General features: G+C 35.1%; 2 protein-coding genes across 3 annotated transcripts; one reads left to right on the plus strand and one right to left on the minus strand.

The window, feature by feature from the left end:
• The first annotated feature begins 171 nt into the window (after positions 1–171).
• On the plus strand, positions 172–13973 carry LOC144444478 (translocating chain-associated membrane protein 1-like 1). 2 transcript variants are annotated; one of them, XM_078133906.1, is made up of 11 exons: positions 172–348; positions 1425–1488; positions 2346–2464; positions 4454–4570; positions 5674–5763; positions 6361–6414; positions 7175–7245; positions 8145–8255; positions 8817–8960; positions 9102–9259; positions 9961–13973. In XM_078133906.1, exons 1-11 carry the CDS (start codon positions 220–222, stop codon positions 10083–10085), a joined length of 1182 nt encoding a protein of 393 aa, XP_077990032.1. In that variant the 5' UTR covers positions 172–219; the 3' UTR covers positions 10086–13973. The 2 variants fall into 2 exon arrangements, with proteins under 2 accessions (XP_077990032.1, XP_077990033.1); XM_078133907.1 differs by having other exon boundaries at positions 9965–13973.
• A 1134-nt stretch (positions 13974–15107) lies between these two features.
• LOC144444927 (solute carrier organic anion transporter family member 1A4-like) lies at positions 15108–22586 on the minus strand. Its single transcript, XM_078134478.1, has 8 exons — positions 21917–22586; positions 20694–20993; positions 19671–19835; positions 18862–19063; positions 18442–18652; positions 17872–18059; positions 17022–17086; positions 15108–16114 (listed from the first exon to the last, which is right to left on the minus strand). The coding sequence occupies exons 1-8, from the start codon at positions 22584–22586 to the stop codon at positions 15366–15368; spliced, it is 2550 nt and encodes an 849-aa protein (XP_077990604.1). The 3' UTR covers positions 15108–15365.
• Between the last annotated feature and the right edge of the window lie 726 nt (positions 22587–23312).

Raw genomic sequence — 23312 nt, forward strand, 5'->3', positions numbered from 1 at the left:
TTATATGGATCGATCGCACGTCACTAAGTCATCAAAATGAAGTCTATATTTGAAGCACGGTTAAAATTTCACTGAAATAGCTGTTGAATTTCCAAACATGCCCGGTTAAATGGCCTGCGTTTAGCGCATGCGTAGTTAACAGCGTCAGTTCTCTTCCGGTTTCCAGTCTCTACGTGTTGCAGCTGTTTGTGTGCACTCCGGCCAAACCAACAAGAAAACATGGGAATCCGTCGAAAAATTGGCAGCAGTAAAAATCCACCGATATTCAGTCATGAATTCATTATACAGAACCATGCAGACATCGTGTCGTGCGTTGCAATGGTGTTTGTGTTGGGCTTGATGTTTCAGGTAGGAACCGGCATTTCTGTCAACGTGTACACTTTATATCACGTTTGTAGTTGCCATATGGTAAAAGGAATAGCCCATTCAAATAGCAGTCAACGTTCTCTTTATAGATGCATTCTAACGTAGTGATTTTTTTTTTCAAATCAATGAATAGCTGTAAAGAGAAATGATGCCCAAATTTGTATGTTATATTTTTGATCATTCCTTAGAATTTAATGCGAATTTATGCCAAAAAACACCCACTTTCTTATGAACATTGATTCAATCATGCCAAGAGTTTTGCATCACCCCCTTATCCATCATGTTACATGTTGATTTTGATTTTGAGGGTTGTTGTTATTGTTATTATTATTGTTGTTGTTGTTTTTGTTGTTGTTGTTGTTGTTTAAACATCTGCGTTCAGTCCAAATCCACCCTAAACTGGGAATAGTAATTAGTGTATTGTACATTTTTATGTAAATAACTTTGAAGCAAAATTTAGTGATTTACAAAATAATCTCTGTGTAATAAATCCCAAATTACTATAATAAACAAATGCTGATAATTTTCAATAGTAAGTTAATTTATGATAATTTGCTTTAAATAATTAAAAATATCTGTCCAGAAGAAGTGGAATAACTTTCAGAAATCAGAGTCATGGAAAAATGTATATATGCATAGTAGTAGAAGAAACTCATTCTCATAAACCAGAGTTATTATTTCTACCACTACATTTCAAAATAAAAGTAGGGACCAACTCGTGAAGAACGTTACCGTAAAACAGGCCGTGGTTTGCAACGATGAAGAAAATCCATGATTCGACCTTTGAATTAGGTTTCATAATGGTTTTGAAAGAAAAAAATTTGAGTACATGTTTATGGAAAAAATATTTAAGATCTGTTTCATTTAAACAGGATACTGATTAAATAGTATTGAATTTATGTAAGTACTAAAATATGTCTAGTGAATATTGTATATGTATATTATGTAATTATTGATCAAGTTTGTCGTCTTTCATAGAAATCCTCATAATTAATTAATTTGACTTTTAAAATGTCATTTCAAATCATCTTTTCTCTTTTTCCTGTTTTTTTTTTCAGTGGTCTGCTGCTTATGCATCTATGTTTGTTGCTATGCAACACAATATCACCCACACCTACAATGGTAAGTAGTTCGTGTGTTATGTATTATTAGTATATAGGATGTCTCAGCTGTACTGGCACTGTGAAGTTAATTGAATTTGAACATCGTTGCCATAGATATGAGTATGATAATCTGCAGTGATTTGGATTTCCTGCCAATATATTTAGGATAGAGAATAGTGATAGCTTTGTTGTCTGAAGTGTATATACAGGCAAAATCACTTTAGTCATTCATGTCAAAATTAATAGATATAAACAATAATCAAAACAACATTACAAGAATAAAAAGGAAATAAAAAATAAGGCAACAGACAGGATAAAAAGTATGGACAAAATGATAAAATATCTGCTCTATTATGACATGAATGTTAGTGCAAAACAATAAACAAACTTTGTATTGAGTTACAAACACTGACTTGGTCTATGTTGATTTACATTGGTTTTTCCAGTAGGAAGCCATGATAAAATTGTTTTACAAACTAAAAATCCAAACTAAATCCAAACAGGGTATTTGCATGAGTGCTGGCAGTGCTCTCTGCACCTGCAGCAGAAAACACTGCAAGCATGAGTGCCAATACCCCTGAGTACCCACACTAGAATTCACATGGTATGGGGTTCTGTTATGTGTTTTTCTGTCATTGCAAAGTTCCATAAAAATCATAAAAATCATACACCTTGATTATTTAATTTTGTATGTAGTGATGATTGTGTCCTCATTTGCATAAAATTTGCATACATGCATGGAATATTGTTTTCAGTATTGCACTGCAGTGAAAATGCCACTAGTATATGCACTAGTGCAAGCAATCTCTGGTACTTAGTAATAATTATTTTTACCATATTGATGTAATTGTTGTTGAAATCTATTGTTGTCTTCAGATACAGATGTTCCTGATGTGACTAACTATACAAGTGGTAAATTAGATGTGTTTACAGTGTTTTTCTATTTATTGGTTTGTATCATCATCCATGCCGTGGTACAAGAATACATTTTAGATGTAAGTATTATTATGTATAGGTAATTTATGTTGGAGTGATTTATTTGAATTGTGGATGGCTGGGGGAGAGCTGTATTTACATGTATATTTATATATGAGCATGCCATGAATGTGTATATTTTGTACATGTGTGTATTAATCTGCATAGACGAAGACAGACAGACAGACAGACAGACAGACAGACAGACAGACACATAGATACAGTTAGATCAATAGGCAGATAGATAGACATACATACATACATACATACATACATACATACATACATACATACATACATACATACATACATACATACATACATACATACATACATACATACATACATACAAGCGAACAGGTAGATAGAGTTACAGAAACACATAAGGAACGAGTGAAACAGTCCTGATCAATAAATGCAATCTGACATTTTGAATCAATATTCTTTATCATAGGATATCAAGGCAACATATATAGTAGGTCATCACCTGACTGTATATCTAAATGTTAGGGAGTAGAACAACATACTGTGAGTTAGACAGAGATACATGTAGCTAGAGAAGCAGGTAGACAGACAGACACATAGATAGATAGATAGACAGACAGACAGACAGACAGATGTGATGGTAAGATTGACAGATAGATAGATAGATAATTCCCATTTCCCATTTCAAATATAACCTCAATTATTCAAACAGAAAGAAAAAAGTCTGTAGCCAGGTGACTTTTTCATTGATCATTCAATCTGTAAAAAATTAATTCCCATTTCAAAACCTTATTTCATTATTCAGCAGGAAATATGGATAAGTAACACATTGAATTCATCAATACATGATACCCCTTTAGTATGTAATCCATCAATACAGATACCCCTTTAGTATGTAATCCATCAATACATGATACCCTCTAGTATGTAATCCATCAATACATGATACCCTCAGGGCCTATAGCATATATTGATGTGAATGTAATAAGCATTTCCTGTTGACGCCAACTGTTGGTGAGACATATTCATGATCAGTCATCGCACCTGTAGGGTATATGTCATCAACATTGTAGTCTTAATTATAATACATTCTTGTACTATGACCAAGGGTTCTTGTTACTTACGAGTAAAGTTTAACCTGTTCAGGTCAACAGGCCCTGTGAAACTGTCCATTTGCTGGCTTTTACCACTAGGCACGATGTTATTTACTTTTAATGTTTTTTAAATTACTTTGACCCTAAGATAAGATACTCTTCAGAGTTTGATGACGTGTAAAAGAAGTAAATGAAGAAGACACTGTTATACAGTAGTTTAGTAGACGGCCACGTAATGCAGACTGTACTGTTATAGTTTAGTAGATGAACACGTTATGTACACTGCACTGTTATAGTTTAGTAGACGAACACGTTATGTACACTGCACTGTTATAGTTTAGTAGACGAACACGTTATGTACACTGCACTGTTATAGTTTAGTAGACAAACACGTTATGTACACTACACTGTTATAGTTTAGTAGACGAACACGTTATGTACACTGCACTGTTATAGTTTAGTAGACGAACACGTTATGTACATTACACTGTTATAGTTTAGTAGACGAACACGTTATGTACACTGCACTGTTATAGTTTAGTAGACAAACACGTTATGTACACTACACTGTTATAGTTTAGTAGACGAACACGTTATGTACACTGCACTGTTATAGTTTAGTAGTCGAACACGTTGTGTACACTACACTGTTATAGTTTAGTAGACGAACACGTTATGTACACTGCACTGTTATAGTTTAGTAGACGAACATGTTATGTACACTGCACTGTTATAGTTTAGTAGACGAACACGTTATGTACACTGCACTGTTATAGTTTCGTAGTTGAACACGTTATGTACACTGCACTGTTATAGTTTAGTAGACGAACACGTTATGTACACTGCACTGTTATAGTCTAAAAAGACCTGTATGTATCTTACTAAAGTGAAACCTTCTAACTTTATTTTTGTTTTGATTTGTTTTTACAGAAGCTGAACCGACGTATGCATCTTTCTAAAGTGAAACATTCTAAATTTAATGAATCAGGACAACTCTTATTTTTCTACTTAGTGTGTCTTGGATGGGGAGCTGACATTGCCTTCAGAGTATGTATTAATTAATGTTTGATCATATGACAGATCCCCATGACATGTTAGTGCAAGTGCAACATTCAATCAATCAATCAAACAATTTATATAGCGCCTGAATCCATTACTCAGAATGTTCAAAGGCACTTTACAGGACACTAAAAAGAGTTCTTATCAAAATGCTTTCATGATGAGTCTTTCATTACATTTGATTGATCAAGTATATGCCTGCTGTCCCCTGTGGTGCAACTTTACATACCCAGGGTATTTGCATGAATGCTTACAGTGTCCCCTGTGGCCATACTTTCATAAACATAGTGCATGAAAGTGCAGCAGAACAGACTTCAAGCGTGAGTGTAGATACCCCTAAGTACCCACACTGGCACTCTTATAGCTAGGGGTTCTGTTATTATTACATATGTTTATCAGAAACAGCAAATTTACGTAAAATCATGCTGTTTGATCACATGATCAATATATTTTAATTTTTCACTAACTAAGATGGACGGGTTGCAGATAAAGACTGATAGCCAGCAAAAAACAGCTGACTTACTCCTCAATTTCTTGCTAGCTACTTTTTCAGGACTTTGCATTTTAACTCCTTTTTTATTTTAACTAATGTATATTTCATTTCATTTTTTTCATTTCATATTTCTTTCACCAGGAAATAAAAAAAAACATACATAACAAATAAATTAACAAAATATATAAATTGAATCAAAGAATGTTCAATCAAATACATCAGTAGTAATTCCATGGACCTGATGTGGGTCTTGGAAATAATTCTCCAGAACTAGTCTAGCCCACAATATCTGTTGTTGGACAGATTTATATGGATTTCCCACCTACAAATGTTGATATTACCCCCTATTTTTACAGTTGAACCCGCTACTTTTCAAATTAGCTACGTCTCTGTATTATGAAATCTTTGACACATATTCCACACAAAGTGTGTTTTCTGCCTCAAGCTTACTAGATAATGTATTAAATAGCCAAACTTGACAAATGGTCCATCAAGTAGATATATATTTGAATGATGTAAGACTATAAAGGTGCATCAAGTAGATATATCATGTACTTGTATCAAGTTTTAATGAAATATGTTTTTTGTATCTTAACAGGAAGGATATTTATTAAACCCCTCATCCCTATGGGATGGTTACCCACATACAGAATTAACATTCAGTCTCAAATTTTATTTTATAATACAGGTAAGTCAATTATAAATAGAATTCAATCTATAATAGAACACAATCTACAGAGTATAGAAATAGAATAAAGATTGCAATCTTTGACAATACATGAAATATTGAGAGAATTCCCATATCAACACTAGATGGTTTATTTTCATTTGGCCTCATCAATAAATGATATATGTTGCCTCTGAGGGAATCAAGTAAACCTATGGTAATGTTTTATGACAAGATATATCAAGATTCAAAGTAACAATGATAATTATGACATACTTCAGTACATGTGTAATGTTGCTATTGGTTCAGGACATCATAAACTGTAAACCAAAATTCTGCAATTTTACAGTCTTCAACTACTTCCCAAAGACTAATTTTACTAACTGTATTCATAAACAAGAATGCATTTTAGTCACTACTTATTTTTCCGTTTTTGTTTTCCAGCGAAATAAGCAAAAAATAAGTTTTCAGCAAATATTTCCAGGTTTACAGTCTATAATTACAGTGTTATATCATTTTACTAAGTGAACAGAATACTTTCATCTTTATTTCAATTATATACAACAAATCAGAATTTCACAAATAATTTCAATTTACTGTTAATTTTTTGTCACACAGATAGCGTACTGGATTCATATCTTTCCAGAATTATATTTCCAGAAAATTAAAAAGGTAAGAGTAAAAAAAGTTATTATTGTCGTTTACTCGATACTCAGCATACAGGGAACATATTTGAACTTGAGAACTTAAAGGGCTAATTGTCAATCCCGGGTCATTGTCTTGACACTTTCTACGCATATATCACACCAACATTTTCATAAATACAGTCCCCAAAATGCAACTGTTTTCAAAAAATACAGTGACAAGTTTCTTTCCTGTATATTCATAATACTGTAGTCCAACATTAGGAGATAAAAATCTGTTAAACTAGCACTCTCTATACTGGCAGTTTCATTGGCACTCTATGAGCTCTGTGAGTGTGTTATACAGTCAAAGTCTTCTAGCATAATGAGCATTGCCAAACCCTACTTATATACAGATTAGGGTTTTAACATTAATTTCCAAACAATTACATGTTTAACATTTGCTGAGTGCAAAACATTGAAAAGACGGATTCTTCAAGATATTTGATTTTTGATATGACATTTTTAAATTTAATATGAGAACAAGAACATATGTATAGGACAGGAGTGGATATATATATTTATTCTAACCTGTCATTGAATATGAGCAGAACGCTTTCATGAATACTGCAAGAAATAATTGTATTTACACTATCGCCATTGGATATTCAGTCCATAATAATACATGTACCTGTTATTGTTAACTTTATAACTTTCATAATACATGTGTCTGTTAACAGCAGATTACATGTTTGTTTATTTATTTATGAAATTAACATAATCATAATTTTTATATTTTATGTTGTCAGGAGGAGATGATGCCAAGGATAAGATATGCCATATTATACTTTGTATTTATTACAGGAGCATTTGCAATGAGGTGAGTCTCTTGATTCTCAAATGTTAAAACCAGACCATAAACTCAATAACCATGTTCCAGAACTTATAAATCACAGGTACCTAACAAGAAATCATAATGTTAGGAACTTTAAAGCAAGAAGTTAGCGGAAAGAACTCAGTCCAGTTGTTACCTGTGTCAATTTGTTGAAAAATAGTCATTGTCTCTAGCGTGTCTCGTCATTGTAATTTGTTTTAACTGAAATGTTACTTCACTTTTTAATTGTCAGCAGTGTCTCTGTCCTTTATGTGTTTTAAAAAGTAATGTAACCATCATAATTTGACCATTAGGTCACAACATTTGGAAATAAACCGTTATTATATTATAATTGTCTTTTATTTACCAGTACAGATTATTGTATTCTAGCCCATAGACACTAGTTTTACCACAATGTTACACCATACAAAGATCCTAAACTGAAACACACAAATTAATCCTCCTTCTACCAGGGATAATGATTGTACACGATAAACTAAAGTTGGGAAAAGACAGGATAAATAAAAGCTATTTAGAAAGTCCATGCATCCTTCTAAGGAGAGCTGCGATATACTCCCATTTTATAACATCAGTAAATAATAGGTGTAAAATGAGAGACTGTGATAAGTATCCACACTGTGTATATGTTTTATATTCTGAGAGTTTGTTTGCAAATCTTGGACACTAGATATACAATGTAGTTATTGGTAACACTGATAAATTATCCACACTGTCTACAACATGTTTTACATTCTGAGAGTTTGTTTGCAAATCTAGATCAAACCCAACACTCTTTGAAATATTTTCACCATTATACGATATTTGTATCAGTTAAGCTCATAACTCTTTAGAAGTAATATTTCTTTAATTGTGTTAATGAAATTTCCATTATTATTTAATTTCAGTTTGACTCGTCTAGCATTATTCTGTTTGATTATACACTACTTAGTAGAAGCATTGTTTCACTTTGCTCGTTTGATGTACTTCAGTGATAAAAATGACATAGCCAAACCAGGGTGAGTATCATCAACTTCTCTTATATTTTATCACTGCAATTCAAATATATTTGCCCTTTCCAGATAGGTCAATATCAAATATATACCTTGCCCATCCCAGATTGGTCAATATCAAATATATTGCCCATCCCAGATATGTCAGTATAAAATACATTACCCATCTAGATAGGTTAAAATAAAGTATATTTCCTCTCCCAGATAGGTCAATATCAAATATATTGCCCATCCTAGACTTTTTAATCTAAAATATATTGCCTGTCCTAGACAGGTTAATATCAGGTACATCACACTCTCCAAAAGATTGGTATTGAATACTTGTGGACAAGCACAATTTGGTGAAAAAAGGCACAGGTCAATATAAGTATGATACTGCATTAGTTCTCTGCAAGTATTTATTTACAATGTAGATAGAAAAGTGATGTCATGAGTTGAACTATGTCATTTTAACATTTACCTACCATTTTGAATAATAGGTTTGTTACCTTGGCAACTATTTTTGTTACAGCTTGGTTTACTACTCAGTACTGTTAAGCACCTGTTTTTATGTTCTTTAATTGATAGGTTTGTTGCCTGGGCAACCGCATTTGTTATAGCACGGTTTACTACTGTTACTGCAGCTGTTTTAATGTTCTGGTTTTGTCTTGGCAAAGCTGAAAACCAAGGTGTTGATGTATCTACAGGAAACTTCAATACCCCACTTATACGGTAAGTCCAGATATTTTCATAATTTTGACCTTAGTTTCAGCTACATTTTACCCCCCCCCCCCCCCCCCCTTCCAATCACATTAAGTCACAGCAGGAATCAACAATACCTTTATACATTCATCTGATGTTTTCACTCAACAGATTCAATGCTTTAGCTGCAGTGTGTTTTGTTCAAGCCTGGATGATGTGGAATTTCATCACTTTCCAATTGAAACGTCGTCGCGAATTCCTTGCTACCGTGGTTACCAAAAAGAAGGCACCAGCCAAACAGAAAGAAAAGAAGACTAAGAAGGAAGACAGTGAGTCATTCATTAATATCTTTTTGTCACAGCTTGAACTAGACATTATGTAATGTATAGGAATACTATCCCAATATCTTCCTGGTTCCTACAACATAGCGTGAACTAGGCATGAATTAGTACAGCACTGAAATGTCTTCCTGTTTCCTACAGTCAGCATAGCTTGAACTAGACATGATTTAGTACAGCTCTGAAATATCTTCCTGGTTCCTACAGTCAGCATAGCTTGAACTAGGCATGAATTAGTGCAGCACTGAAATATCTTCCTGGTTCCTACAGTCAGCATAGCTTGAACTAGGCATGAATTAGTGCAGCACTGAAATCTTTGGTATTGGTTATTGAATGTTTCCAGGATTACAAAGCTAAATATCAAACTCAAAATCCAGGATCGCTAAGTATGATAAATATTACAGTATAACTCAATGGGTAAAGGTATATTTACTTTGCAATATGTGTAAAAACTGTATATTTCATTGTCTATTAATATCCCTTACCTTCAGATTTTCTGTGTTATCGTCCTATGCCCGATCTTTCTTGCTCGCCAACATTGAGCTCTTTTGATCGTTGTGTTCTCACACCGTTTTCCATTGAATATTCACTGACTATTTCTACTCTGCACCTAAAGTATAGATATCTACTTAACCACTACAAGTTGTATTCTTAGTGTACTACCAGCATCATAATGTCTTATTTTTGTCCAGGTAGAAAGAAACGGGAAGAAAGAGAACTAGACTCTGAAGATGAAAGTTACCTTCCTGAAGCTGATCAGAAAATCCGAAGTGAGCAGAGGGGAATGAAAACTCGATCTCGATCTAAGAAGAATTAGAATTGCAAATTTGTAAATTAAGATTTGATGATTTCATGGCTTGATTTGATAATGCACTGGGCGTTGTATGAAGTTGGTGAGTGTTCATATTTTCAACTCTTGGTGGCGCTGTGTACTATCGATTGATCTGGCCATGGTGCATTTAACATTTCGAAAAGGGGGATTTTCTGTAGCAAGGTATCATTTTCAGATACAGCAAGTCTTCCTTCATAGTGGATAAAAAACTAAATTTTGGGCCAACTTTACTGCAACATCTTTCCTAAAGATACTTCATATATGTAGGTATAGACCTCTAATGAGATATAGGAGTGTATTTCGCTTGGTGAAAAACTATCATTGATGACCTTTGAACCGGGATCTTCTCATCATCATTGGTGACCTTAACCACTCAAATAAAAAAAGAAAATGGAGATAAAAAAAATAACCACAGAAAGGTGTCCTCTAACGGACTCTTCCCAAGAAAGTTGCATTTCTATTAAAAGTAATGGAGTAAATTCTGTGTCAAAATGGCAACTTTTGACAACATTTTGTTGTAAAGATGATACACGTGTTGGTTAAATTGATTTCTCTTTCAAAACATGATGTATTTAGTTCTTTTTCCAGTTTTGCTTGTTCTCTTTAATGACAATTTAAGTTATAGAATTGTAGAAGTCAGTAAAGAGACTAGGAGAACTTGGTTCTTGTTTACAATAGTGAACTAAGCATGGAATTCATGTTTGTCTTGTTGTAAACTATAAATGAATTCTATGTAGCCACCTTACTTTGATCAAAGGCTAAAATAAACTTGTATGTAGTCTGTAAGGTATGCTGTGACAGTGCGCCCTCACACATCAGTCAACCTCCTTTCATAGAATAGACTAGTGAGGGCAGAGTGACATAACAAATCTTAATGTCTAAGCTGTATGTAGCCTGGAATCCATGTTGTCCTGTCAGAAATGAAATTCCCTGTAGCTCCCTTGCTAGGTTTCCAGGCTATAGTAAAACAATCATTTAAATTATCCTGACAGTAAATTTTTCTGTAGCCCCGGAATCCATGTTGTCCTGTCATACTGTATGGATGTTGAGGTAATGTCAATCCTTGTGGATAGCTTGCTTTGATTCCAGGCTACAGTTGGGATCATTTACTCGGGAATTGAATTTTTCCATAATCTGAAATCTATATTGTCCTATCATACAGTATTTTTTAAAAGAAATGTCATTCCTGTAGATTCCTTGCTAGGATTCCAGTATACAAGGATCATTTAGCCTCAAATACTGTTTTCCATAGCCTGGAATCCATGCTGTTCAGTTCTGCATTGAAAGAAATTTGAATACATGTACAGTAATGATCACTAATAAAGTATTAGAATGAATGTAGATAGATATAATCAGTTATGGACAACTGAAGTTATAGTATTAGTATATTATAAAATAAATTATCAATACTCAGTTTATTATGGTAATTTATTATAGTGTATATTTCAATAGTAGTAGTCAATAGGGAACTTGTAATCCAGACTGAGCATGCTCAGACGCAAAGGACTATGGGATTTTCTGTGGTTATCGTAATACCTAGGTGTAGTATACCAGGGGTGTAGTACACTGTATACCAGGGGTGTAGTATACCCAGGGGTGTAGTATACCAGGGGTGTAGTACACTGTATACCAGGGGTGTAGTATACCCAGGGGTGTAGTATACCAGGGGTGTAGTACACTGTATACCAGGGGTGTAGTTTACCCAGGGGTGTAGTATACCAGGGGTGTAGTACACTGTATACCAGGGGTGTAGTATACCCACGGGTGTAGTATACCAGGGGTGTAGTACTCTGGTGCTACCAATAAGATAAACCTCCCACAATGCTCAGGGTGACTATGAATTGATCATTTGTGGTTAGAAACAATGTAACATTATTGTTTATAATACTAATTGATTAGTATTTATTATCACATTTCCCATGATGCAACATTCAACATGACGGGTTTGCAAGTTCCCTATTAATAGCCGGATAGTATATTGGAGTGTTGATTGAATGACAGTACAAGTATTGGTAAACCCCCATTACAGGGTACGGTCTTGGCAACCTTCATTCATTTAATACCATCATATAAATTATCAGATATTCTAACTGTTTGAATACAGAAATTTACAAACTCTGCAAATCTGATAAATTAAATTGATAATTTAGTGGACTTGTCTTGCATGTGAATGCATGCCATTTCTATTGGAGTGCAAAATTCCACTTTTGTATGATATCATTGTACGATCACTGTGTATGGAACAAACATCTTGTTTTTAGGGTTGTTTCGTCATCCTTTTTATAAAACGATGGATGTACAAAACTGTACCCTTGAAACACTGAACCCTGTAAGATAGACTGTAGAATAGTTTCTACACTACTAAGTCACAGAATTCAGGGTTGTCATGCTTCAAAGTACACCACTTTATAAATTTCAAAAAGTAAGAACTTGCAGAAGAGCTCTATTTGTCTTACAAATTAAAAGTAGATATTTTGTTATGGCAATCATGTAAAACTATCGTCAAAATATTTGATATAGTCAAATCATGTATTCAGAACTATATGATTGTTAACTGTGTAGTTGGTAAAGTAAACTTGACATGTTCTGATATCTCTCCTTAATGTGTATTCAAGACTTTTTGAAATAATTCTGTCTACTCTAAATGTTAGCTTTATACTACTTATCATAATAGTGAGTATTATCTGCACTTTGTACACTGTAGGGTTTGTTAACCTGTTTCTAATTTTCTGTACGTCTTCTAAACAATTACTTCATCCTAAAGGGTCAAGATAGAATAAGACGTTGACTTATTCTCGACCAAACTACAGCAACACATCTATAGTATAAATATATGTGGAGTGAAAGACATGGTGTCAATCAAGAAACCTATGTGATAACATTCTGTTCCAGGTATGAAGAATTAGTAGCCATCTTGTATTTTACCCATAATCCCTAGCAATGTCAAAGGTTGATCACTGAGTCAGTTTGTTAAAAGAAAAAGACTTAAATTTTGGAAGGAAAAATGAAAATTTTTCTATACATGATTCAGTATATATGCTTTCTTTTGATAGTTGTATAGAGTTGATCTTTAATTGCTCCTCAACTTTGACATTTGACATACAAAGGGATTGTGGGAAATATCCAAGATGGCTGACATGATGTTTTCATACATATGTTCTACCATGTGTATATCTTAGTTTGACCACTGTAGTAAAGAAAACCAATGATTTCACATATGTCTGTTCATCACTTTAGCAAGGAGACATTATTTGTACTACTTGAACACTTCCGTAAATTAAGAGAATGAATAGGCACCCATTTTTTTCTTGTAAAGGCTTAAATTTTATCTTTTGTTGGGATATATATGTTTTGATAGAAAGGGACGGTAAAAAAAATAAAAAACAACAAATATATTTGACTTCTTTTTATCATATTGTATTTTTCTTGTTGATAGTTGTTGTCTAGTGATTTTTAGTCATTTTTTTAGAATTAGTTCCTCTCTTGCTTGTTCACGGTGACTAATGTAGATAATTAGTTCACCATGTCCAAGAATGCTTATATATTGTGTTGTTTGGGTAGATTATTCCATTATGGAATAGGGAAGGTAGCATGCAATAGATAGACTCTTCCATTTGAAGATAGGTGATGTAGCTAAAGAGTTGGAAATAAAGTTTGTAAACCAGTACGCCTCTGAAATGACTGAATGATGATCTTTCAAAAATTAATTGTATTATTATGTGGATGAGTCATAGATATATTTATGATTTCAAAGTAGGAAATCTCAAAAAAAAAATCTAACTCGTTCTGTTTTCAATAATGTTATTTCTCTTTTAGCAATTAGTACTTTATGATAATTATTTTTGTTTTGAAAAATGTATGAAGTATCAATAAAATGTAGTTGTTATCACAGACTCCTTTTGTTTATATATTTATTTATTTATTTATTCATTCAACTACTTGTTACCACAGGCTTTTGCCTATACCGGGGGTATATTCATTGGTGTAGGTGTAATGGAGGAAGAATTTTCTATATTCTCAAAATCTTCGATGTGTAGAATCTGATGTGATGTGATGTGATGTGATGTGATGTGAAGTGGTGAATATTGCTTGATTTCTTAATTTACCCTTGTTTCATTTGTTTATTGTCATTTGCTTTCGATTTTGATGTTCTGAGAATATCGCATCTGACCCTGCATAATGGAAAGTCTCGTGGGAAGGCAGCGATCACTCCCAGAACAATAAAATCTGAAACAAAATGACAATAAATGAAGGAAATAGAAATAAAGAAGTCAAGCAGTATTCACTACATGTAAATGTCAGAGGCAGCCATGTTGACCAAAATAGGTGACATGGATAGTATAAAAAACAGTATGATTGGATATTTGTTACTTGATAATGGCAACTTGCAATATTTGGGAGCATGATGACCCTTCTGTCAAATCAGCCCTGCTGCAGTCTTGTTCATTCTACCAAGATTAGCCTCGATCCCTCCCTCCCCTCCCTCTTCCCTCTCTTACATTCCCCCTCACTCTTCTCTCTCTTGCCCCCCTCTCCATGCTAAAGAAACCTGACCACATAATGCTTCCAAAAAATCAAACTAAATTTTATTGCACTATTGTAAATTCACACAAACATTGCACATAAAAACATCTACAATTAATTGTTTTGCAAACACTACAGGATTTTTGAGTCTTGTATGTTGTAAATAGCTTGATCGCTTTGCTTTGCTGCAAACTTGGCACTGTTTTAAACCCTTTCAAAATATTGGATTCTCGTGGAAAAGTTGGAAAAACTTGTCTGGGCATAAATTATTGTCATAAACTTTTGTCTTTTATTGTTAAACCTGAAGTACAGATTACTTGCATTACAAGAACAAACTGCAGACACTACATTGGTAAGTTAGCATATCATATCACTCTAAGAGCGATACCCTTTTACAGGGAAAGTATCAGTATAAAAAAGTCCAAAAACAAGAAATTCACTGTACTACTACTAGTACACAAACCAACACGTTTCAAAAAAAAAAAGAAAACTGTGAAATGGTCGCAAGCGGGCGCTGTTGTATAACGGCCCATAACGCTGTGTTTTTAATATTTACAGATCTTTACACTACGGTTGAAGTTAGTTCCCGTGTCTTTTTTTTCATTAGACTCAGCCCCCACCCTGGACTCAGCACTAAAATGTAGCGAACAGAATTTACATAAATTGTACATTTCGATTCCATATTTGTTTTCAAACTTCTACATCATCATCATCTACCAAATGTTTGTGAAACTTACAAAACTAGACACTTGAAACTTTCACTTTGGGTGGAAACGTTGGAGTAGAAGAATCCTCTCTCCACCACCTTTGTTTCGGTGATTCGGGAATGCAGTGATTTACTTCAGCTTCAGTTTTAATCTCATTTGGCCCTTTGTCGTGTTTCTTTCCATCTTTGTCTTCGCCAAGCATAACAACTTCGAATCGAGTATTTCTGTATTTTGTCTGGTTATCCATGAACGGTATATCATCGTTCGTGTCACTGGCAACTCGACCTCCACTATCGGGGCCGTCAAGAACTACTTCTTTACGTTCATCTCGAGGCTTATATGAGTGTGGTTCAAGTTCTTTAATAGTATACACATGGTAGTTTTTATCCTCCGTGTCCAGGTCATGTTCATGACTTTCCGCCAATCTTTCATCCTCAAACACCTCGTCTCTCTCATCTTTCCAATCAGATGGGGCATCTGTTACATCTCTTTCAGGTTTTACATCTGGTGTGTAATTCTCGTTCAACTTTGCTGCTGTCGCAGCTGCACTGGCCGCAACAGCACGACGTCTCTTCAATTTGTATTCTGCTTGGATAAAGGACGCTGTAGCCATGAAACAACAGAATGCAAGGAACTTTAAGGCAGCTGCCATTGTTAGGAAAGCATACCTGTACGATAAGATATCGTACGCCATACAGACATCACCTTCACCACATACCATATGACGTAAGAAACAGGTGGACTCAACCACTGACATCAATAATAGGGGTGCAAGGATGAAACCTACAGGAAAGAAAAAAAAATATTGATATGACTCTAGATTGGCCGAATGTTGTCACTGATAAATATTATTTAGAACAGTATAAGTGGCCATTATCATTATTTATATGCATTTGATGTTATCGGATCTTGAACTCAAAATACATAAACAGAAGAGAAATTATATCATTCATAAGCGAATTAACGTTTATTAAGCATTGAAAACCTTCCTATTGTTCAAAGTATGGTAAGAAGTAGTCTTACTGCTCACTGTCAAGACGATCGAAGGTCGCTAGCGTGGGCGACAGCCCGAACGGGTCTAGCAAAAGTTGAAAAATTCCTTTGAGCTAATTTACATCTTGTGGGCTGGGCAATGTATGCATACATGGTAATCTATTCAATAACGCATGACCTCTCGATTGTGTGCCACTTTCAGAAACAGAGTGTTGAGAAGAAAGCCTGAGGTCTAGCAGCTAGATTAGGTAAGGAGGTGACTAACACTCTTTTCACTCTCTTGTATTACAGTGTAATATGGCCAATCACCATGATAAACAATGCCATGTGGTTTTCGTAGAGATTTGGAAGTCTTTCTTGTAATTTAAGTTGCTGTCTTCTGAGAAAGAGACTTAAACCAAATGACAAGTTTATTACATTTCTCAACTTGAAATAAAAAGTTCTCTTGGCGTGCGCCTTGGACGGTGCCGTAAAAGAGGCCGTGGTTTACGACGATGACTACCCTATCCCGGTATCCTATCAGCAGATGGATCTCCTCAGATGTAGTCTGTAAGGAACGCCGCGACAGGGTGCCCTCACACATAGGTCATAGAACAGGCCGTTGATGGCGTAGCGACACAACGTATCTTGCAGTGTGCCTCAGATGTAAACGCCTATGATATATATGATTTTTAATTATTTTACAGCAGTAACTTACCGAATATGTGCATAAACATGTATTCAACAGCCACGCTGATTGATCTATCTTTTTGCGGCATCGTTCTGAAATATGGTGAGGAAAGGGAATGGAATCACAGTCACTTATGAGCTAATATTCTATTCCAGGATGACAATATACAATTCTAGGATGATCATAATACAAAATAATGAAGTTATTACGTATTTACGAATATTCAAAAAGTTACTGTCACCGGTGATTGCACCGGAAAGTGTACATGTAGTATTTTCCGATGCAATCACCGTCACATTTTCCAATGCAATCACCAGTGACGGTACTTTTTTGAATATTCGTGGTCATTATTTTGCATTATGATTATCCCAGAATAGTAAATTATCATCCTGGATTAGAATATTAGCTCACAAGTGACTGTGGGTAGAAGAAAGTATTTTTACGTTAGTTTACTTTATGTTACCACGACTTTGGACAGACTACAGACTGTGACTATGACGTAACTAGTAACGTTTAGATTCGATTTGTTAGGTAACTCCAGGACTATGTCCGAATGTCGCATAATTCCAGAAATAGTATATGTAGTCACAGTCTTGTCGTGTCTTGTCTTGAAATGTATCATGTTATGTTGTGTTGTGTTGTGCTGTGTTGTGTTGTGTTGTGTTGTGTTGTGTTACGTTGTGTGTTATAATACATTTGCTCTTCACCCTTCATTATTGGGTTTTTCGGATTTTTTTTTCAAAACACAAAACTCACAGTCACCAATATGCATAGTCTTCTTTTATATTGATATCATAACCTAGGTAAACATGCATCATATAATACAATAATTAAAACAGATATATACAAGCTTAAGAGCAATGATGTAATTTAATACCTTAGCACCAACATAATTGCTGGAATCCATGGTATATTACTGGCAAAACAGGCAATGCCGAAAAACGTCACCGTGAAAGGTAATATACTAGCACAATGATTGTCACATACACCTCCATGGACGTAAAAATTATCAACGTCGCTTTCATCGGGTAAAGTTTCACCAACGCATGTACAGTTGGAGTATTTCTGGAAGAAGATAGAATAGTAACTTTTACTTTTTAGTTTTTTGTCTTACATCGATAACATATTTTAATGATTGAGAACCGGAGAACGTTTGAAAATCTAATTATCATAATTGTCCAATCGTAATGAATGTACATATAAATCTGCCATGTCTGTCTGTCTGTCTGTCTGTCTGTCTGTCTGTCTGTCTGTCTGTCTGTCTGTCTGTCTGTCTGTCTGTCTGTCTGTCTGTCTGTCTGTCTGTCTGTCTGTCTCTCTCTCTCTCTCTCTCTCTCTCTCTCTCTCTCTCTCTCTCTCTCTCTCTCTCTCTCTCTCTCTCTCTCTCTCTCTCTCTCTCTCTCTCTCTCTCTCTCTCTCTCTCTCTCTCTCTCTCTCTCTCTCTCACCTTAACAGGCTGACCATTGGCCCCATCAACAAACCCTACATCTTTAATAGAACAGCCAGCATAGCACGGTGAGTAATACGTCACACCATTGGATCCACAGACAGGATGGAACTCTTGAGTATCGCAGTCACATTGATAATTACATCCCATGGTTAGATTCACAGCTAGGAGATTCGTCTTGTTGTCGATGATTTGAATATTTCTGTTTGTACTGAAATTTAACAACAGTTTAACATTAACTAAAATTGGGTGAATGATTTGTAATCATTTGTGTTACGTTGAATACGATTCACAGTCTGTCTAGATCGCGGTGTGTGATTTTGATTCGCTGTCTCACTAACACAGAAGTCTAAAGAGTAAAATAGCGTACGTGTCATAAGCAAGCGATAAATATATGAACACGGCAAATCCATTTCTCACCTGTTATTGCTAGAAGGGAAGAAGATGTCTGGTAAAAATTGTGTATTACAACCGAACAAAAACAAGAAAAAATACACCAAAATCGTTGTTAGATCTGCATACATGATGACACGTGCACATTTCTTTGTTGAAAGTTTCATTTTCTTGATCAAAAATCCACCAAAGAAAATACCTAGACATGCCATTGGTACCATAACAGCAGCTGAAACAAACAGACTCATTAGTTACTGCATTTTACGAACTTTCTGTTGTCGCTTTTTTCGCATTGATTCATGATAACCTTTGACAAAAGAGGCTGAGTCTCACAGTTTCCTTGGTAATATATCAAATGAAACTTTGTTCTATTTCATGTACATGTATTGTTAGTGATTAGAATGAAAACGTGAGGACTAATTATTGTGCAATATATAGTATTGCGATACACATTTGTATTAAAACTGGAATTTAAGCCGATGACAGGTTACAGACTTTGCCAGACAAGACTTTCGATATACTACGGACAAACTAAAGTTGTAATGAACGATGTTGTTACAAGTAATACTATATATATACTGGTAAATATTTTTTTTAATATCCTATGTTCCCATTTTAATCGTTACATTTTCGAACTTTTTTTTTTTTTTTTAAATTCAAAATACAAAAGTAACGGAAAAAACATACAAACAAATAGTTTTATATCAGGTGGGAGGGGGTACTAGAACCAATATAACAGGAACCCCATCAACTTTAGTTAAAGCTAGTCTTAATGGAAACTAAATGACAAGAACCCTATCGAATTAAGGAAGTGTATCAACCAATAAACAACCTACCCGTTAATACAGAAGCAAATAACTCCGATGCTTGCATTTGGGTTTCTAAGTAGTGAGGTAGGTGCATCATAATCCCTGTGTTTACAGCCAGCTCTGCACCAGCACCGATACATATCGCCATCAACATACGATTACAAAACAAAGACTTCAACGTGCCTGGAAATTCTTCGATAAAACAGTAAAAGAGAAATGTTGAATGTGGCTACGTGAATGGATACTCTTGGAGTGGGTCTATATGTTTATGTGTTTGTGTAGGGTTATACACAGACACTCACACACACATACATACGCACACACATACACATACACATACACATACACATACACATACACATACACATACACATACACACACATACACATACACATACACATACAGATACACATACACATACACATACACATACACATAAACATACACATACATACACACATACACATACACATACACATACACATACACATACACATACACACATATACACTCACATATCATACCATGGGCAATTTCACAGATTGGTGTAACATATATATACACACACACACACATATATATATATATATATATATATATATATATATATATATATATATATATATATATATATATATATATATATATATATATATATATAGTTTTCTATTACGCTCTGCCACTGCGGTATAGAGCACTGTCTTATAGCAGATTGATACTCACCGAGTTATATATATATATATATATATATATATATATATATATATATATATATATATATATATATATATATATATATATACACATGCATATATAATATATACACAGTTATATATACACATACACACATACATGTATTCTGTATATAAACAAAAACAAAAGTATAATTGGATATGTCGAAAGCAGAAGAGCATCGTCATCGAAAGGACTGTCTGTAATAAGTGTGTGCAAAAATGAAACAATATAAATCGCCAATACACCGGCGTTATAAATCACGTGGATTGACAAAGATGTCAAAACAATTCCTGAATTAAAATATATATAATTACCTTTTAGAATTCCTGTGCTATCCTCAACGTGAGTGAAAGTAAACCTGAGTCGTCCTTTCTTTCCCGAGGGTTTGGCGAAATTCTTCGGAAATAAGAAAAACGGAAAAGACAGAATGACAAGAATTGCTGAAAATATTATAAAACCGAGCCACCAAGCACCGATCCAGTAAGGATGATTCGGCGTTACTGTTTGATCTTGTGTTGTCATGGTATTAAACTCAACATGATGAGTCGTTACTATGGCAGCCCCGACTACAAATCCAATACAAGGTCCCAAGGCTAGGGAAGCAGCCACCACACCTGTGGAAAAAAATGAAGAATAAAAATAAAAGGGCTTACAAAGGGGTATGACTATAGTGACTATTTCACATATCGGAAAAACATATTGTAATTCTTGTTCCATAGAAACACTATTTATATTTGTACCTGCCCCATTGTTCATGTTTGTCAGGGTTTATATGTTGTTTGTTTGTTTGTTTGTTTGTTTGTTTGTTTGTTTTTTCTTTCCTAAACATAATTAATTAAAGGCCTGAGCCCCTGCCATTTGTACGTACACGCATGGTTTCAGAGGTACTAGGTACAGGTTGCCTTTGGCGGGTAGCTGTGTGAAGGGGAGTCACCGCGGGTTGTCTTTGGTGGGTAGATGTGTGGAGGGGAGTCACTGCGGGTTGTCTTTGGAGGATATGTGTTTCAAAGTGAGTCACTGCGGGTTGTCTTTGGAGGGTAGGTGTGTGGAAGGGAGTCACTATGGGTTGACTTTGGAGGGTAAGTGTGTGGAGGGGAGTCACTGTGGGTTGTCTTTGGCGGGTAGGTGTGTGGAGGGAGTCACTATGGGTTGTCTTTGGTGGGTAGGTGTGTGGAGGGGAGTCACTACGGGTTGTCTTTGGAGAGTAGGGGTGTGGAGGGGAGTCACTATGGGTTGACTTTGGTGGGTAGGTGTGTGGAGGGGAGTCACTATGGGTTGACTTTGGAGGGTAGGTGTGTGGAGGGGAGTCACTACGGGTTGTCTTTGGAGGGTAGGTGTGTGGAGGGGAGTCACTACTATTCGACTCTTCTATTTCGATGAATGTTGCTTTTGAACTGGCCGACGCTGAGAAAAAAAATCATTTTGAGTAAACTTATAAAATTTAATTTATCCGTATAGTATATGTATTCTGTTATGTTTGTTTGTTTGTCTATACATTTGTTTGGTTAATTATTGGAAATGCTTTGAGTCCGCTTACCTAGATAGAGGGCAGTATTGTGTCTGCCAATCGCATCATCAATATACGTAGTACCAAGAGTTAACAACGGTGACATCCCTGCCCCACAAATTAATAATCCAATAGATACCAAAGCCGTCGTTACAGACTGCGCATGTCCATTATCTTGTATCTGATCACCTGCACAGTAATTATCCTTGCTGATGTCATTAGTCACGTGGCAAAATTCAGTCTGGATGCTTCTATTTATATGAGCTAGCCAGGTCGGGTCATCGTGTAACGATGGCAACACAAAGTGTGGCAAAGATGCTAAAAATCCACCTGTAGCACATAGTAGCAACCCAACACCAATGATAACAGGTCGGTGTCCGTAATGTCCAAAATATCCTACGAAAATAATAGGCAGAAGGGTTCCAACTCCGTAGCTTGCAGCAATCCAGTCTGTCTGAGGTGACGTCAGGTGGTAGCGTTTTTGTATGGTTGATAAAACCCCAGTCATGTAGCCCATGGCAAGACATGCAACGATACACATTGACACGGATAATAAAACCATAAAGATACCAGGACTAGCACACTTTTGAAGAAGCGAGGGTTGACACGTTTTGATTCCACATCCTGTGTTACTCTTTTCATCGTTTCTAGATTTCACTTTATATTTCCCACTTTTCTGCTTCCTTATCCGTACACCCATTGTATCAGATTTTATTTGATTTTAATTGATATTGATTGTTTTTTTGTCTTTAAGCCAGTATGCACCTGTTGTGAATACTCCACCTGTTGGGAAAATCAAGAAATTGAGGAAAGTTCAATTGATATGTGATAATACCTGTCAGTTTGATTACAGGTAGTTATCAAACATCGTCACCACCACCACCACCACCACCACCACCACCACCACCACCACCACCACCACTAACGTGGTCAAAAACTACAAAAATCAACAACAAAAATCAACACCGATACCATTTCAATCATATACCCACTCATACAAAATTATAATAAAAGTAGTCACAATTAATGTAATGGGGCAAGGTACGTGGTACTCGTCCTGTGTATTAGGGTTAATTCAAGTATTTTCAACAAATTGATGACACCTCCCTATAGTTAAACATTATGAATTCATCGCCAATACATCACGGTTACATGTATGTATTTGTTATTGAAGTGTTTATATACAATGGCAACTAATGGACAATCCAAAGACAATACGATCTGATCGTTGCCAGGCGTGAGTGAGCATTCGTTATTCATTGACCAATAGCAAAGGAACGAAACTTAGTGTCCGTACCAGCATTTATAAACAACCCTATCTAATACAAAGTTGTAAGTTGGTATTGCTGGTATTTTTAGATCAAATTTGAGGAAGTTAAATGAAAGGAAGTTAAAAGCAAGTTGAGGAAGTTAAATGCAATATGTT

This window comes from Glandiceps talaboti, chromosome 13 (assembly GCF_964340395.1).
Source record: "Glandiceps talaboti chromosome 13, keGlaTala1.1, whole genome shotgun sequence".
NCBI lineage: Eukaryota > Metazoa > Hemichordata > Enteropneusta > Spengelidae > Glandiceps > Glandiceps talaboti.

Excerpts from the sequence above, each read along its gene's own strand:
- LOC144444478 (XM_078133906.1), top strand. The coding sequence starts at position 220 with ATGGGAATCCGTCGAAAAATTGGCAGCAGTAAAAATCCACCGATATTC. Across the intron at positions 7,246-8,144 it reads ACAGGAGCATTTGCAATGAG|TTTGACTCGTCTAGCATTAT; the intron begins GTGAGTCTCTTG and ends ATTTAATTTCAG. Across the intron at positions 8,256-8,816 it reads AATGACATAGCCAAACCAGG|GTTTGTTGCCTGGGCAACCG; the intron begins GTGAGTATCATC and ends TTTAATTGATAG.
- LOC144444927 (XM_078134478.1), bottom strand. The coding sequence starts at position 22,586 with ATGGGTGTACGGATAAGGAAGCAGAAAAGTGGGAAATATAAAGTGAAA. Across the intron at positions 19,064-19,670 it reads ATTTGCTTCTGTATTAACGG|CTGCTGTTATGGTACCAATG; the intron begins GTAGGTTGTTTA and ends TGTTTGTTTCAG. Across the intron at positions 16,115-17,021 it reads CATGTTTATGCACATATTCG|GTTTCATCCTTGCACCCCTA; the intron begins GTAAGTTACTGC and ends TCTTTCCTGTAG.